The sequence below is a fragment of the Agelaius tricolor genome, unplaced genomic scaffold, assembly GCF_023055355.1.
Source record: "Agelaius tricolor isolate 1412-34295 unplaced genomic scaffold, bAgeTri1.0.p SCAF_14, whole genome shotgun sequence".
Taxonomy (NCBI): Eukaryota; Metazoa; Chordata; class Aves; order Passeriformes; family Icteridae; genus Agelaius; species Agelaius tricolor.
The window spans coordinates 13,842,922-13,861,845 of record NW_027269274.1 but is presented as its reverse complement, the minus strand read 5'-3'; the positions used below and the strand labels follow the sequence as shown (position 1 = coordinate 13,861,845).

Here is an 18,924-nt window from a genome sequence, read left to right as displayed (position 1 = left end):
TTGCACTAAATTCAATAGAGGATTTTATGCTGTCAGTGCTCCTGCCTGCTTTCTACTCATAGATTTCTGCATGGTCAGAATGAATTTATAAGGATTAAAAAATTCTCTTGATTTCTAAATGTTCAGAATTTTAATATGTTCACTAAGGTATCTGAGAGCTGAGACTAATATTCTCATACCCTGGTTTCTGGCCAAAACCTGGTGTCTTATAAATAAATAAAATTGATAGTAGGTATCAATATATGTTTAACATAAGTGCTGTTCTATGACTAGATGTAGGTTTAATTCACCACTCAACACCGATTCTGTTCAACTATGTAAGGAAAATTATGAAACCATGTGCCAGTATACACAAATATTCTCTTCTACTAATTGTGCTGGCCTTGTTTTCCTGAATATCATCAGTTAGATGGGGGCAGAAAGGCACCCAAGTAAATTGAATTTTATTCCAGGTATGTTCTTTGTTGCTTGGTTGGCCAGCTTTCATTTGTGCAATTCTTTGGAATACTGTGCTCAATCTTCAAGTGGTTTTAGGACTGAAGCTCACATGTTTCTGCCTGCTGGCATTTCTACAACCTGCCTTTCATACCTTGCAGGAATGCAGTCATTGCCAAGTGATTGGTATGTTTGTGGGCCTTTTCTTGATAATTTTTTAGTAGATGGTCAATTTGCAGGAGTTCTGTTTTGCTTTTGGTTATTTATGATCCAATTTTCAAAACCACACCATTTGTCTCATCTCTTCACAGCAATAGAAGCAGAAGGGTTGTCTGTGCTTCTGTGAGGGTGTGCAAGGCAGTGCCAATAGTGGATTTAATAATTATGTACACACAGAGTGGATGTCTGTTGTTTTCCCCAGCTGTTGCTCAGCAAAGCTCTGCATTACCTGTCCCACAGCAGAGCTCTGCCTAAATATAAAGGAGGAAAACACAGACATAGAGGTTGGATTTTTTTCTATTTATGGACAGAAAATACTTAACATGTACTAAATTGAACTATTATATGAATAAAACCAATGTGGCTCCACACAGAAGCCTGTAATCCATATGAAAAATTCTAATTTGGATGCAACATTTTTCTCTCCGTACAAATGGTTATTTACAGAACAGAGGTGTTTACATCTCCATTATTGTGTTACAACATGAAGTGCAAAATACATGTAAGAAGCAATTACACTCAAAGATCAAATGCAGGTCTACAGTGCATTTAGAGGAACTGATTGCAGGAAATAATGAAAAAAGTAATCACTGCTAAATATGCTCTGCTTATTCCTCTACCTCTGGCTGCCAGAACCTGTCAGATGAAAGTAAAACTAAAACTGTCTTTGAAGCTTGAGGTACTATTTCAGTGATCTAAGTTATTCAAATGCTCCTTCAGACTACCTGATAAGAAGGGACTTAAAGAAACTTAATTGCAGTTAATTTTAATTGCCCCTCAGTGTATAGCTTGCACATCCATTTTGTTCCTTTGCTGTGCTCAGTGTCTGAGATGTTCTTATTCTCTGTTCCTGCAAACACAAATGCCTGCTTGAGATCTGGAGGGTGCAACTGTTGTTAATTGTGACCAGACATGGGATTGTGAATCTTCAGTTCAAAAAAGATGAAAGGATTCTGTGTTCTCTTTGAAAACAGTAAAAACGTTGAGTGAGATTTGTTGCTTGGCAGTGGTACTAGGAATGTGAAATCCTGTTCATTTAATATTGAACTGGTGTAAGAATGTTCTTGCTGTGTAACACCTGCTTATTTCTACTCCTAAGTATGGAGTTTGTACTTGGTGTTGACTTTCAAGCGTCAGCCTTGCCATGAGATGCACCAGCCTGAAATGCCAGAGCATCTGGACCTGCAGTAATGTGATGGTGTCCTGTAAAGCCCCTCAAAGGGCTGGAGATGTTTCTGGGCCTGATGCCAAATTCCTGCCCAGTCTTGCCCTGGATTTTACATGTATTCAATGTATTCAAACATAAAACGCCTCATGTACATGAAATGTGCTCTTGAAGGATGGAAACAAGGTTTGTTGCCCAGGCCTATATTAAAGGAGTAATTTTGTGAACATAATGATATTTTCTAAAGTTGCTGCAGAGCAAAGCTGCATTTACAAGGACAGTAATGCAGCCATCTGACAAAGTAGAGAGCAGTGGCTGTATTCCCTCCAGTGGGTCAGGACCGATGAGGATGGTGGAACATGGTTTATTTGAATTGATCAGGACAAGAATCCTTAAAACATGTTTTTTAAACTCGCCCTCCTTGTTTGTTGTTATGTATCTAAAGGCACAGTTAATCCAATAGTTATCCAAATTGTTGAGAGATAAATAATTCCCATTCTTCTAATGAATAGAGAGCAATTTCCATGTCTAATCTTGGTAGTACATTACTTTTAAAGTTGATGAAATAAAGGCAAGTATATAGATTTCTTTCTGCCCGGTGTATGGATTCCATTTGTGTTTCATTTTTTTGTATTGGGAAACTGCTATAACATTTTTTCACATTTGGGAATAAATAGCTTTACTTTCTCATTGTTGTTACTGTGCTGCACGTCAGAGAGGATTTTCAGAGGAATACAGCTATACAAAGTGAAAAATTAAATAATTATATTTTAAAATTCAAAGCTCTATCTACAAGACAGAAAAGTAACTTGAATGTTTTTCCAGTGCCAGAACTTGAAAAAATGGCTGATTGTCAAAAAGATAAATGGCTTTATTTGTGTTGTCCAAACATCAGCCACACAACTTATTAAACAGCATCTGATTTCTTTTTGTTGTTTTTGATCCCTAAATCAATAATGTCAAAGTATCTTGTGTTGTGTCTAAGCTTCAGAAAGTTGATCAGTCTGCTTAATTTGCTTAAATTGAGTCACTTTATCTGCTAGGCAGTTTTTACTCTGATGCATATTTGTTAGTCTGGATGCAAAAATGTATTTCTTCAGTTAAGAAATAATTCCCATCTCTGATGCTAAGGGAATAGAAATTTTAATATAGTAAGACTTAATTACCTAGCATAATAGATTAAGGTTTTGCAAATGAATGACTTCCTATTTTGGAGCAGTTATCTTGTGAAACATCTTAACGTAAATGCAGAATTTTGGTGTGTCACCTTCTGACATGTAACAGTAGCTTTGCATATTTCTTTCCGAGATTTTGAAAATATGAAGATAATAAATGGTGACTAATGTACACCATCTGGCTAGGGTGGGGGAAAAAAGATTTCCTGAGCAACAGGGTTTCTGCTAAGCTGATTTACTTAAAATAAGAAAGCAAATGCTTGCTTTTTTTTTCCTTTTTCTTTCTTTCTTTTTCTCTTTTTTTGATGAAATGAGGATCTTATGATGGCACCTAAACTCATAGCGTAAGAGTGGCCTTTGTTTTGTGCTTCATGATCAATACCAAAGGCAAACTGCATGGATTCCATGAGAAAGGCAGTTTATCTTATCAGTCCTGTTGCATCATATATTCAGAAAAAGATTGCTGAGACTTGAAGATTTTGAGCAGCATTAACCAAAGTGTCAGACAGCCTTGCTGGAATCAGCTGCCTGTGAAGAGAGATGACCTAGCTTTATCAAATCAGTGAGCAAACCACTATTAATCTATACAGCCTCAGGATTAGATCCTTCAGAACGCAGACATATTGTTGGGCTTCATATCTTCTTTAGCTTTACAGCTGTCACTTTTTTCTGCTAATTTTGTGATGAAGTGTAGAACTAAATGCAATAATAGATATTAGAAATTGTGTGCAAATTCTGCAATAATCTCTGCAGTTTCTTAGAACCAAAACTGCCTTCCTGGTTTCTCTTAATAGATTTTCTTTTGCAAGCACTCAATACATACTCTTAGGTATTTCCTTATTATTTTGTTTAGCTGTCTACTTTTTTAGTGTACCTACTGCCATTTTGAATGCAGTGTTCATTTCAAGATATCAACTAATTTGAACAAAATATGATTTCACCGCTGGAGGAAATAGACTAGATAAATGTGTGCATCATATCCTGCTAAAATTGCAGTCTTGAGTCTGTATTTTGAATTTATCTCTTACTTTTTCAGTTTTATTTTCCCAAATCAATCCTGCCTCTGCAACTCTTTCATGGATACTGAAAATTGAATGTTATTTATTCTTGAGTAGTGGTTGCTTAAGCTCTGGATGTACAAGGTGATGTGTGGCCTACAGATGTATCAGGGTTGCAGAGGCAAAAATTGATGTCCATAGGGACCAGCAGGAAATTATCCAAGAATGAGAAGAGACCACCAGAACCTTCCTGAGGGTGAGCAGGTTGTCAACTCTGCAGTTTGTGTGAGAACATCTGTTGGGTGCCTACTTATTCAAGAGCCAAACAGTCTGTGAAGAAAGCACAGCCTGTACTTTGTGTACTAACTATGGGGCCAAGTCATTCATCTGGCCTCTGTGGAAGACACAGGTTGTGCTTTAAAAAGAAATAAATAAATAGAGTGTGTGAGAGCATGAAAGCGAGGAAAGCAGGAAGGGAGGGAAAATAAAACAGTGAGTTATGGAATTTGTCTGATTTAAATGAGCACAAATTTAAATTGATGTGCGACTGCCAGGTCCTTTCTCAGCCCATATTGGTGTGGGATTATTTAAGCCAAGGTGCAGCACTTCCCATTTTTCCTTGCTGAGATTTCATGTGGCTTCTGTTGGTGCAGCTCTCAAGGTCTATCTGTGAAGTGACACACACTGACCTTGAGCCCATTGGTGGGTTTAAAAATGAGATTGTCCTACATTCCATATGGCTCTAATGGAATGTTTGCAATACTGTTTAGGAAATAATAAAAACTCCTGCTTCCATAAAAGAGATGAGATAAACAGGATGGAGACCAATACTATTTTTCAAGGATGGATGGGAAATGATAGGGCAGAGTTGTTCAGATTTGAACTGTCCCATTAAAATAAGCTGCAGGGCTGTGTGACATTAACAAAGTTGTGTAACTTTAGCACTGGGGCTGGTGTTTAGCCCAGAGAGCAGAAGAGCATTGGAATATTTTTGAAGGGGAGCAGTAAAGAGCAAAGATGGTTTTTAGGATGGAACTGGTACTTTAATGGATGGAGTTAAATTACATGGTTGCCTATAAAACTCTGGACTGAGGGACCCATGAGGTTATTTTGGCTCAGAAGATCCCATCCAGTCCTGGATCCAGTGTTCTTTTTAAGAAAAGAAGCTATTGAAATTTGGCATATATGAAACATACATATTTTGTCTCACTTTTTCTTTTACTACTATGATTTTGATATATATTTTGCCCATGGCAAATGACAACTGTAATATTTTTGTCTTCCTTATGTTTTCCTTCATTATTTATCTTCCTATAACTATGCTGCAAATTTAGTTGCATGCAGGGAGACAGAAATAGCTGTTATTGTGGAATGTCTATGTGGTAGGATTTGTTGTATTTAAGCATGTCTGAGTGTGTTTCTCAGGAATGCTGATAATTCATATTATTGTAATCTCAGTGGTGCTCTCTAGCCAAAGGGATCTGATGGATTTTGGTGCACAAAACATTCACATTTCTTGTGTGAGGCCACTTCACTCTTGTTATCTGGCAACTGTCCTGGCTGATTGGTGATAAATTGATGGGTAAGTGGGAGGGACAATTTTGAAAGAAGTATTAGGAGGTTTTAGGAGAAGGAGGTTTCACTGGAGGTTCCATTGGTTTCACTGAGCTGGAAGATCTCACCCAAAATGGAAAGTAGCTGAGGAGCCTTGGATGAAGCTCCACAGTGTTCATGAAGTGTACTCAAAAGAGGGGGAAAAGGCAGGGGCTCAGGACTGAGCTGAGCAGAAGGTGAGATCCAGGAATCCTTGCTTTGCAATGAGGGTGCCTGACCTGCCCAGTGACCCCAGGGTGCTGCTTGCTGCAGGTAAAGGCCTGGAGAGGAGTTTATTGACAAGCCTGTGCCTCCATTCAATCACCAGTGTCAGATTTATAAATGGAAATACCACATCCTATACATAACCATCCTAAGTGGCCTCTTTGGCAGCAAAAGAAATCTAACTGCCCAAATTAAAGATTTGCACATAAGAATATCAAGGTCTTTATTTAAGTTGCAAATGATTAAGGTTTGGTTTTTCCTTTGGTTGTGTATGAGAGTGCCAACCTGTGTGACAAACAAGGAATGTGGGGGGTTTTTTTGTGTAACAAATAAGGATAATGTATTTTTGTGTGTAATGTTGGTGCTCTGTTTGAGTAATGATAGTAGAAGATGGTAATCCTGCCTGAGCAATTACAGTCATGTAATGAACCTTGTATGTGATAAATGAGCAACATCATGTGTTCCTGAACAAGTTTAAAAAATGAATCATACTCTTTGTGCATTTTATTCTTGGCTGTAATATTTGAGTAGCAACAGATAACTAAACAAATGTTACAGAAAATAATGAAATGATCATGTCTGAAGGTAAAAAGAACAGTTAACTGCTCTGTTTTGATACTGGTGACTTCTTCAATTTACCAAGTCAAACACGCTAATAATATTTTTGGGGGTTTCTTCTTTCTAGAGTATCTAGTTAGCTAAGAAAAGATATTCAGTATATAGCTCTGAAATAAAAATTTTGGTAAAATGCAGAAACTAATAGCATTTAAAAAACCTATTAAATCTGACGTTGGAGCTTCAATGATACGGTGGTGGTACAGTACCTTAAAATTTCTTCAAACATCATAGGGTATTTTAAAGAAATTCTGGTAATGTGGAAGGGAGAAAAAGTGAATGCAAGCTTCCACATCAAGATGAAAAAGTTGCAAGACAGTGTAAAATTCAATATTAAACAATTAAAACTTTTTTAATAGTGAAAGGAAGTATACCACTGCTTACCTTTCAAGGATATTTCTGGGGCTCTGTTCTACAGCATTTTCTGGTTATAATGAATGCAGAGAATCCTATTGACCTGGATGGGACTCTTTGCTTAAGCAAAGGTACTGTATGCTTAAATGTTTGCAGGAACAGCTTTTTTTCCTTTCACAGAATGTGAAAACAAGAAAACCTTGTGCAATTATATAATTATAACCTTGTCAGTATAGTTATAATTAAGTGTTATGCAATTAAAACCTGTGAAATAAACTGCCATTAAGCTATTTCCTTAGTCCTGATCAGTACCCACTTGTTGCAAATTGTCAATAGTAAAAAGAGCTGTTACATTCATTGTCTTTCATTGTACTTCCTTTTTGTCTTCCACAGGAAAAAGTAGAATATGCCTTCCTGATAATTTTTACAGTTGAAACATTTTTGAAGATTATAGCATATGGATTATTATTACACCCCAATGCATATGTTAGAAATGGATGGAATTTATTGGATTTTGTAATAGTAATAGTAGGGTAAGTAGCTTATCTTCCATTATAAAAATATTTAAACTTTTATTTACAGTGAGATAAGTATAGGCCTGTTTGGCTGTGACTAGCAGCCTATGCTGGATTTTTTTCTTTGGAGTAAAAGAATGAACTGAGTGAAAAAATGTTAAAAAGTCCTAAAATTTTCAGTGCTATCCCTGGCTCTAGACTGTATTGCATTTATAAGTTCCCAGGGAATTCTGAATTCTGCTGGAGATTTCCAGAGTTGTTTTTCAGAAGCTTTTCCACCGAATTTTCCTCAAGGTAAACTCCTGGTGTCTTTCCAATATGTTGATCTCTTAAGGGCTGCACGTTGTTATTTAATGTATTTGTTTAACCCTTCGCTGCAGTCATGTGGAGTTCATCTGTTTCACAAAGACCGCTGGGAGGACCCACATGGTTCAAAGTGGAGAAGAGTGGCTGGGGAGACAGAATTAACAGTGATTCCTTGATGTTCCCAAAATCTGAGTAAAATTGGGTGCTACATGTCAGCCCCAAGATAAAGATATGATTTTGATATCCCTGGGGTTGAATGTATGTTAAAAATGCCTTTTTTTTCTTTACCCTGTGCACTTTGCTGTACCAGGAAACCTTGGAGAGTTTGTTCTTTGCCCCAGAGAAGGGACTGCTGGGCCTTATGCAGGTTCAAAGGAGTGGAAATTACATTATGTACCTACTTATTGACAAATTATTTTTGTGTCAGCAAGTCAATGTCAATGGCTGTGCTACTTCATTAGATCCTACCTTCATTTATCTAGGGAATTAATCTTGGTTATATTCACCAATTTCCTAAATGCTGTGATGATTATGTTAAACAGCTGTTTAACCAGTACTGCAAATTTTGTTTGCTAAAAGTATACATTATCTAGAACATGGAGAACATTATCCATGTATAGCTTTGTGTGTTGTAGCAAACACAACCTTGGCTTGCAGTATGCACTTCTAATTTCATTTTAAAATTCAAACCATATCAAGGGTTGCCTGTATTTGAAAAGGCTCAGAAATTAGAGTGTGCACTGCTTTTAAGTTGTCACTGCATTAAGGGAAAGAGTTGCTAACTAAAGGAATTAATGGTAAAGCATTGTTAAATTTGGGGAAGTAGTGTGACTATAAGAATGCCTGATCTGTAACTATTTGATTATGAGATACTGAATGTTACTGAGAAGGTTGTATTTGGGCCAGTCCTTTGGCATGCAGGCAGTTTTGGTCCAGGACTAAAATTTGTGTATAAATAGATTCTTCATCAGGTCAGGTCATTCTCAACAGATTGGTCCCTGTGCCTGAAGGGGAAGCTTGGTGGGCAGGTTGGAGATTGTCACACACAGCTCTGCTCCCTTGCCAAGCAGTCCCTTGAATAGACCTCTTCTCTTTTGTCAAGTGACCATGGAGTTACAGTAACCCTGGAGCAGTCTAATTAACATGACCTCTATCTTTGGCTGTGTCCTAAATACATGATAACTAAAAAATTTTCCACTAATTCCTAAAACACTCATTATTGGAGGCTAAATGGAGTTGGGTCAGATGCTCACACCAAATTTGTTAAAAATACGAATAAAAAAGGACTAAATCTTATCAAATGCCTAAAATATCACAGTAAGATTAAGTCCTAATTTAAATCCAGAAGTTTGGAATATAAACTCTTGTGCAGGTTGTCAGCAGCCTACCTGTAAGACAAGATGGACCTTTCCTAACATGTCACACGCTGACAGAATTGTGAGCAAGGTTTTTGTTTCAATAAGAACACAACCTGCATGATTAAGCGAGCATAAGTGCCATTTATTTAATTAGTACATAGTAGTAGAGTGAAAAATTGATTTTCATATATAACCCAAGGTGGATATGGAACCACTTCTGGACCTGATTCTATTTGACTAGCTTCAATGGGAAATTTCATTAGGTATTCTAAAAGCTTGAAAGAGCTGCCATCATGTCCTATATTGAATGTATTGAAATTTGCTTTTTCAGCAGAGACTGCAGTCAGTCCAATTCCATTAATCTTAATTATACCTAAAGAAATCTCTACAAGCAAAAGGGAAATATATACAGAGAATGTTTTTAAGATCAAATCTTAAACCTTTAAACTTTGATAAACTGTAGAGGAATATGAATGTAAATTTCAATAAAGCAGATGAATAGTTTTATACGTTAATAGCTTTTTCGGAATGACACATGTCCTGGTTTCAGCTGGACAACACAAAATGACAGAGCTGTAGACAGAGCTGTGAATGTGATGCTTTCTATTCTTTGTCACTTCTCTCTGTAACCCATCAGAGTATGAATGTACTCTGAGTAGTCTGCTCAGCTGCATGGTCTCTCATGTAATTTCCATTGATTCCTGTGGAAGAATAAGGTCCTGGTAGAGAAAGCTTTCATAGCACCTGCCCATGTCCTTTAATTTTCTGAATGTTGTATGACCTGACAGGCTGAACGGTTCTCTGAATTCAGGACTTGACTCAGAAGCATCTTTAGTAATGTCTGTCTCTGAGCACAAATAGTCACTCTTGAAATCAGTGAGGTGTTAGTTTTCCTGCAATTATGCTTCCATTAAATTCTAGGGCTGAATGAGGACCTGATGTTGGATATCTGGATTTGGTGGAACAGTGTGTGGGCTGCTGACGTTCCCTTTAACATCTGTAGAGTCTTTGGAGCTGAGTTTTTCTCTGGAGCAGAATGAAGCAGTGTAGGGATGGGTATGGACTGATGTGGGTCAGCTGCTTACTGGGGGAGGGTAAAGCCTTCAACAATCGAGTTTAGGCACCCTATTAAATAATATATGATTTCAGGCAACTGTCCAGCGTGACAGAGTTCTTAACCAGAGTTGAGAAAACTTGTCATGACCAAACTAAAGCCCTGCACATTTCAGGCATCCTTTACAAGTGTGAAACATTTCTCATGATTGCAAAACTCTTTTAAGTTGATAATCCTTTCAGGAGAAGTGCAGCTCTGCAACTATTGAAATACAGACTCTGTGCAAAGGATAACACAGTTTGTGTGGTCTAGTGGCAGTCTAGAAACCCATGCATCTGAGATGGAGCTCCAAACTAAAATAAACCTAAGATTAATTTGGATTTCAAGAACATGCATCACTTTAAATTGCTGCTAAAAGTGGGAAAACAAAATAAAAGTCTTGTCTTGCAAACTGTTCTAATGAATGACTAATTCATTTCTGCGGGGAAAAATTACAATATAATAAATGAGCCATCTGGGAATATATTTTTCCTCAGAGGTATTATGTGTAAGAAACAAATCTTTTTGGTGTTATTAAATGGTGAACTCTAATTATTTTTAAAATATTCAGTTTCTGCTGAGTGTATATAGAATATTGTACTGCTGTGCCACTTAGAGTTCATATATTCCACCAAAATTAAACCAGATGGTTTTAGTTATTATCTATTTCTTCTTCTAAAGGGAAGATTAATTCTCCAAATGTTAAAGCTAAAATGTTTGAACAAAAGTGGCAAAGCAGCTTCATCTATTTAAAAATAGCAAACTGTATATATAAGCTGAATGCTAAATTATTGAAAACTGTGTGATCCTCATTCTCTAGAGGGATTATAAAGTCTTGCACTTCATAGCTCTGTCTGTCATGATTTAATGTGTAAATATACCTCTCAGTCTGACATCTGAACAGCTTTGCAGAATGATCTGCACTTCAACTAATTTCCAAAGTAATATCTTTGACTGTGTGGTAAATAGACAGTGATGACCTTACCTTTCATCTCATTTTCTAGATTATTTAGTGTAATATTGGAACAATTAACCAAAGAAACAGACGGTGGCAGCCACTCAGGTGGCAAACCTGGTGGCTTTGATGTCAAAGCCCTAAGAGCCTTTCGTGTACTGCGACCTCTCCGACTTGTATCAGGAGTGCCCAGTAAGCTCTGTTATTTCCTTTATTTCTCTTTATTGCAATAATCAGGAATGGGGCTGCTCTCATTGTTGAACTGTCTTCTTCCAGGCACTAGAGAAATGAGATGGGATAAAGCTGAGTTTTTGTTATCTGGCTATGTATATAAAGTGAATTTCAAGATGAGTGATACCCCATTTCAAGTTGAACAAGGCATTGTGAATTCAGTCAGTGTATGATCTCCTTACACAGTTCAATAAGCAGACAGGGGAGTACACTTCGTTTTTAGAAGCTTTATATAAAAAGTAAATTGCATGTTAAAATGCAAATACACCAGAAAATTAAATTTAGATTTTTTTTTTTTTAATTCTAAACCCCTGCATCTGAAAGTGTAGCTGCTCTTAAAATAGTTTATATGTTGGTGTGTGCCAGAGCACATTACACATTTTGTGTTTCTTGCCCCCTCCAATGCACATGAATGCCTTCTGTTTATCTCTACAGAGCTAACAGATAAATTAGGAAGCTTAAAAAGTAGAACAATATTGTTTAAGAAAGCAATTGAATTTTCTGATATTTTCTGTTTTCTTTGAATGCTTTATTAATTATTGAAATAATTTGGGCTATACCAGGTTCATGACTTCCAGTTCAGCTCTTTCCAAGGCATTCAAAGGAAGAAAGCTAATTTTGTGTTTAATATATTGTGGATTGTTACAGGGAAATGATTGATTTTTGGCAAAAGGGCTTCAGTGAGGACAGAAGCAGTCCTTAAAAAAAGAGGCATATTTTATTCTCATTGGTACTGTGGCAGCTCCATTAGTCTGGGATTAGATCATCTTGGTAAAGCCAAAAGTTGGATAAATATTTAATTGAAAAAAAAAAAGAGCAGTTTTGAAAGGGATAAATGATGAAAGAATAAGTTTGTACAGATTAAAAATATGTTTTCCCAGTTAACGATATTTTTCTCCCAGAATGAGAAGACAGTTCTACAACTGGCTGAGTGCACATTTTCTCAGAACCTGACACAAAGTCTTTGTTTTAGCACAGAACTTCAAGGTCATATAAGTGACTTACAGGCACACACTGACTAAGTGCCCTTTTTGATAAAAGCACCCACAGATTCTTGTGACACACTTCAAACACTGAGTTCTATGATATAAACTTTATTAACAGAGGAACTAATTAGAGAGAAAGTTTTAGATTCTTATGAAGATTTTTATGTTAAAGGAATATTTTGTGGTTCTGGGTAATAGATGTTTCTAAAAAATCTGATTATCTCTGCATGTCTGTATCATTAAGTCCTAATAATGTGTAATTATATAAAATTTGACAGAGTAAGACATAGAAATATGGTTCATATCTTGTATCATTTTTATTTTTATTTTTTTTTAGGTTTACAAGTTGTCCTGAACTCCATTATAAAAGCCATGGTCCCCCTCCTCCATATTGCCCTTTTGGTATTGTTTGTAATCATAATCTATGCTATTATAGGATTGGAACTTTTTATTGGAAAAATGCACAAATCTTGTTTTCTTATTGATTCAGGTAAGTCATTAAACTGTTGATTAAAATAAGGGTTTGATTATGTTTTCTTTTAAATCTGTGGGATTTCAGTTTGAAGTAGATCTAAGGGCCAAAGCACTTAAGCTGTTGTTACCCCCGTTTACACTGGTTCACAATTTTAGGTACTGTGCATTTAATGAAAGAAAACCTCAGTACCAAAGTCACCAAAAAATCAAACTACTTAGAGACTAGACCATGCTCTGAATAGGTTTTCATTTCTCTTATGTGTAGCTTAAGTACCAGCAGTGAAGAAAATATGGGTGACTACTTATAAGGGACAAATCCAGATTGTGGCAATGTGAGGAGTGGTGTTCTTCCATCCAGGTGAAATAATGAAATGGAAGTGTGTGTTGTGGGAGAACTTTGAAAGACTGAAACCACCTTATCTGCTGGCTAAAGGTGCTTTTCTTTCAGCTGAGGAATGAAGACAACTCTGTATAGGAATTAGATCCATTTTTCCTTAGTAGTCCATGTGTTGGTGCAAAGTGCCTTGAAGTGAAGTAGCAGCAGTAAAGAGGAAAAAAAAATCAGCATGAGGAGGTTTTAAGTGATGTATTATTACATTGTGCTTCTTTCCATTGCTTAATTATTTTTATTAGCCTCTTCTTGAGGTTGTAAGGTCCAGATCTGAGTAAGACTAAAACCTCCAAAGCTCTGATGCGTTGCCTTTCTCAGCGTGAAATCTGGATTTATCTCACAACAGCATTGCTATTTCCTCATGTGAAGGGTTAAATCATGAAATCCTGAGGTCTCAGAGCTGTGGCTTTTGGGTCCTTTTGCAGATATTCTAGTTGAAGATGATCCAGCACCTTGTGCATTCTCAGGGAACGGCCGTCAGTGCGTCATGAACGGCACCGAATGTAAGGGTGGATGGGTTGGACCCAACGGAGGCATCACCAACTTTGACAACTTTGCATTTGCAATGCTGACTGTGTTCCAGTGTATAACCATGGAGGGATGGACTGATGTGCTCTACTGGGTGAGTTCATAAATCACTGAGCTCTGTGTGCTTTTAAACAAGCTTCTCTGTTCTAGTGGGCATTGAGCTGTGTTTCACGGCACCATCAACAGGAAATCTTGGTGAGTTTTGCAGAGACAAACTCAGCTGCATACTTGTTTCACTCACAGCCTGTTACTGGATTCCTCAGGCAAAAAGGACATTTTAGAAATAAATTTATTCATTGCTTATTTGAGGGGTTTTTTGCCTATTCCATTTGGATAAATGTAAAAGTACATTTATGTCCTTTGGACTAGCATTTTTTTTGTGTGAGCCTACAGATATTAAGTATGTCTTCACTGATTAGGCTTAAGAGCTCTCTTTATGCAGTATTTGTGCAGAATTTTTCACAATGTTAACATAAATTAGAACAAAGCAAGCTCTCAACTGACATTGCTTGCCATGGGGACTAAAATCATGTTAACCATTCAGAAACTACAGATTTATAGGAACTATGGCCCTGATATCATCTCCATGGAAGCAGCAATAGGTATTAAAAAACCCAACTCCCTAAATCCTCACATTTAAATGCTCCTTTGGTTTAAGGTATGGTGCTTCCAGAGCCTTGCCACATCTACAGTCAGCTGGACACAGATTGGGAAACTGAAGGATAGAGGAAAATGAACATACAGATTTTTAAAAGAGTAGAGTCACCTAAAATCAAAGATAGACATTTCTCTGCTTAACCCCATTCCACTCTAAGTAACATGACATTGTTCTGTGAATCTTCTTGGAGTATCTCAATATCTGATGTGATTTGTCCAAGGGCGTTCAAGAAGTCTGTGACAGAACCTCCCACATTGCTGGACATCAGTGAGGATACTCTGTACTACCTGGTACTCAGCAGGGAGTCTTTGCAGCTATTAGGACCTTACTAAAAAACACAATTCAATCTGTTCAAATGTTAGAAAGTATGTATGGAAGAAGAGAAGGGATCACTGGTAAGGATCACTGTTAGCAAGCTGTTAAAAGGGTTGAGTTACCTCAAGGAGTATCTGAGTGGAACTTTAGCTGTTGCTGCTGAGAGCAGCTCTCTTTGTGAGTTTGTTGAATTTTGTCAGGCCAAGTGGGATTATTTACTAACAGTGCATTGGTTGTGGAGTACTGGATGCATTTAAGAATGTGATATTACTCAGTAAATGACCACATGATTTTATGAGAAATCAAGGTGAAATTAGCTGTTGCTAAAACGTAAAGCACAGATTGTAATCTCAGATAAAATCTGTGATATTGAAGTACAGAATACAGACATGTTTTTAAGAGAATATCAATGTTAAAGATATTTAAGAAGGTAAAATGACATTCTTTTTGGGTTGAAAGAAAAAAAAGGGCAACTATGAATATCTTCCACTGTCTGCTATCAGTTAAAAATTGACTAGAAACACACAAACCTTCAACACTAAAGAGTAACAGTCATGTATGGCTACATATAGGCTACTGCATGATTTCCCATTGTAAAGGTTTTTCAGTTCCTTAGTTTGCACTCCAGCTCTCCCTAATTTACTAGGACACTGTGAATGTAGAATTAGCAATGCTTTATGGTTTGTGTTCATGGTGATGGCAATTATTTTAATTCTCCCTGAAAAGGGGAGGTGTGCCATGGTTATCTAGAAAAAAATTACACCTTTAATATCTTTTGAGGCAAAAGTATACCCACATTTCAGGACCTGATAATTCCTCCAACTTTTTTCAAAGAAAATGAATATAAAAGCTTTGGAGAGTTGCTGTATTTAGAATCCAATTGTTACAAAACATATAGAAACCATTTAAGTTGAGTGTCTCAGAATTAAATATTTTTTCCCCTGGGATTTAATGCCCTAATTAATCTGCTGCCCTTTGCAGAGTCTCCAATGGCAGCAGAAAAAATAAAGTCATTAAGGTAGGATGTTGAATATTTTCATGATCAGACAAAATGAAAATATAAGAAAATGCTAAATGATTGATAACTACATGAGTTGTTTTTGCTTCTTTCTCTATAAGGAGTTTCCAATGTAGAAAGTATTTACAGGTACAGCAGTGTCATTATTCATTTTATTACAAATGATACTGGGATTGTTAGACAGTGAAGCAAATATTTATTGACCTGGTGAAATATAATCAGAATCAGGTATTCAGGTGGCTTTGGATTTATCTTAACTGATGCCTATATAGTTAAATTATAGATTCAGATCCTTTCTATCTTATAGACCAACAAATTTCCCATTCTCAAACTGAAATTACTTGCTGAGGACAAGAGGAATGACAGTTTGTGTTTGAATTTTATCACTGGATCAAACTGAAGTAGATTTAGCAAAAAATTGGAAAATATTTCATTTAATTTGAAAATTGTAAAAGCATTAGGGGGATACCAAATTGTAATAAAAGAATCTAAGGAAGCCATTTTAGCTCGATGTGCATGGGGTTTGTGGGTTGTTTTTTACTTAGAACTCTGTTATTAATACACAGACTGAATGAGTTCTATACAAAACAAATAAAACCAAACCCACAAATATTAGAAACGGCACAAAATTCTCATTTTTCATTCGGTCACTGGGGGAACAGTGATATAAACTTATGTATGCTTCTCTTGCTAGCAGGGGTAATGTGAGTGGGTGAAATCTGTGCAATATTTTGCATTGTGTTAAGTGGCATTCTGTCAGCAAGGATGACAGCTGAAAATGACAGCTTCCAACAGCCCTCACTGGCACAGCTTGTTATCACCTGGTTAATGACAGTAAACTGCTTTGAAGATTCTCCAAGCACCAATAATGATTTTTCTCTTGTGCATATCTATTGTGAGTCAAGGCTTTGATTCTGCTGCTGCTGGGCACCCTTCAGATCATGGTGACTCACGTGGGCATCCTGGTGTGCACCAGTTTGCATCCCATCCCATCCCATCCCACCCCACCCCATCCCACCCCACCCCACCCCACCCCACCCCATCCTATCCCATCCCAGTTTTAGTGTCTTCATCTGGCCTCTCCTCTCTAACTCACTTGTAACTCACTGTATAGCAGGCATTACGTGCTTTATCCACAGAAATTGTGACTCCTTAGTGCCAAGGTTTGAATTGAGAGGTTAAGGGGTGTTGTCCTTGTTCTCAGCAGCCAGTGCATCACGTGTGCACCCAAATTGTGTTTGTGGCTGCTCATCTGTGTGTGTTCTCCATTTCTGTTGGGACCATGTTTATTCCCATTCATGTCCTTTCTGTTTGCTCTGGAGCCCTCACTGAAGGTTTATGCTTTTGGTTTTGGATCCTGGTGCAGTCCTTGTTATCAGCCAAGTGGCAGCCTCTGTGTGCCCAAGTTTTTAACACTCTGGCTCACATTCTAAAGCTGAGAGCATAGTACTCACTGCCTCATTTCCAATTTGTGCTAGCAAGCTCTCAGGAATTGCAGAACTTGAATCTGCATTTGCATATCTGGCTCCAGATTTTTCCCATGCCTTTGAAACATCTCGATGTATAATCTCCTAATGGCAAACATGTATTTTGTAAATTGCTTTTTATTTTTAGTTGCTTCACTTGATGCATGGGAACTCAGATAACAAGCAGTGATACTTGCTAGCAAAACCCCCAATTTTCCCATGAGCACCAAAATGATCACATTTAATTCTTCTTGTTTTCACCATAGTGAAAGTTATCTTGACTTACTACACTTGCATAATCCAATTGTAGCTTGAATGAGAGATGGTCAGGGCCTCTGAGAATCAAAGGGGATGCTTCAAAGTTGCTTCAAAGATAGGACAAATGTATTAGTGGTTACTGAATTTTACTAGGTCAATTTTATGGTCAGATGGTGGATCACTAACCCCAATTTTAAAGCTCCCCAGTTCTCTAATACCTGTCTAGAACTGTTCAGATTGATCTGAAGATTTCTGAGATTGAAGCACTCGAGCTAAAATTGCTGAATAATGCTACACTGATATCTTACATGGTTTTTCCTATTAATACACCTACTGATATGTTAAAAAGATATTCTCTGAGGGATTATTGTTTAAAATACTCAGATCATTACTTGAAATGTCTAGGCAATCTAAAATATACCTAAAACTCATATAAGGTTTAAGGAAAGAGATGGCAGGTTTTTTTCAATATACCTTTTACTGATATGTCAATGTTAAAAAACTGTAAGTACTTTTTGCTAATAACATATATTATCATCAAAGAAATTCTTCATTCATTGTTCCTATGCTTTTATAACAAAAAAGGGTGCAGTTAAGAACCTCTCTCCTGTTTAAGAAATTGAGCTTTAAATCCCCCAATATACTCCTTGAAACATCTTAGAACATCTGAAAAAAGTCCATTATTTCTGTAACACAGACTGTTCAGGCTGCACTGCACTCTTGTGTATGTCTACATGCACTTTTGCACAAGTGTCTGCACATCCAGTGTATTTATGTCAATCAGATCAGGTCAGGGCTCAAACTCTACTCCTGATGCCTTTTAGAATTCTTCTATTCAAGAATATTTAAGCGTGGAATCAGATATAGTGTACTTGAAATCAGCTGATGTGCAGCTAGAGATATTCCCTAAACACAAACAAATGTTTTACAAATACATATCACACAAGAAAACCCCTTGGCTCGTGCACAAAATGTATTAATAGGCTAGAAACAAAAAACTGCAAAATATGTTTCAAGTATTACCAAAACTGTCATCAGAGTGCTGACAAGGAGTCTCCTAAAAATATCTTTCCAAAAATATGACCAAGAGTCGAATAAGCAATAATAGTCTAGAACTTTGAATTGAATGATTTAATAAGTGGGAATCAACTACTTGGGGTGATTTAAGCCATGTTAGTCCCATTCCACCTGCAGAAAGGGAAGGCATGTTCCTGCATCCAAGCAATATTTGTCAGCATTGAATTTCAGCTTATTGTCTGAGAGAAGTCAAAGAATGCTTCACAGCTTTTTTCCATTTGTAAATCAGTTGCAGTTGTTTAGCAATGTAAAAACTGTGAGGAATTGTGCCTGAAAAATCTTAGATAATACTCCTGCCTTTTCCTCTTATGTACTTAGGGGAAGCTTAGTGCTGTTGTGCTGGCATTGCTCAGCAGCACTCACAGGTCATCTGAGGGAGGCTCTGGAGTGAAACAAGTCAGCTCATCCCCAAAGGCATCCATGTGCTGCTTGCACAGAGCTCCCAGCCCTCCATGACTGCATAGCAGAAAGTTAACACATGATGTGCAGCTGGAGACAGAGTGATAGAAATTTTGG

General features: G+C 37.1%; 1 protein-coding gene across 6 annotated transcripts in view; it reads left to right on the top strand.

The window, feature by feature from the left end:
* Positions 1-18,924, top strand: part of CACNA1D (calcium voltage-gated channel subunit alpha1 D) — a 168,902-nt gene that overhangs the window by 54,585 nt on the left and 95,393 nt on the right. For all 6 annotated transcript variants that reach the window (XM_071439778.1, XM_071439777.1, XM_071439776.1 and 3 more), the window contains exons 4-7: positions 7,173-7,312; positions 11,056-11,198; positions 12,561-12,713; positions 13,514-13,710. In XM_071439778.1, the coding sequence (XP_071295879.1) occupies positions 7,173-7,312; positions 11,056-11,198; positions 12,561-12,713; positions 13,514-13,710 (633 nt within the window). The remainder of the gene's footprint in view (positions 1-7,172; positions 7,313-11,055; positions 11,199-12,560; positions 12,714-13,513; positions 13,711-18,924) is intronic.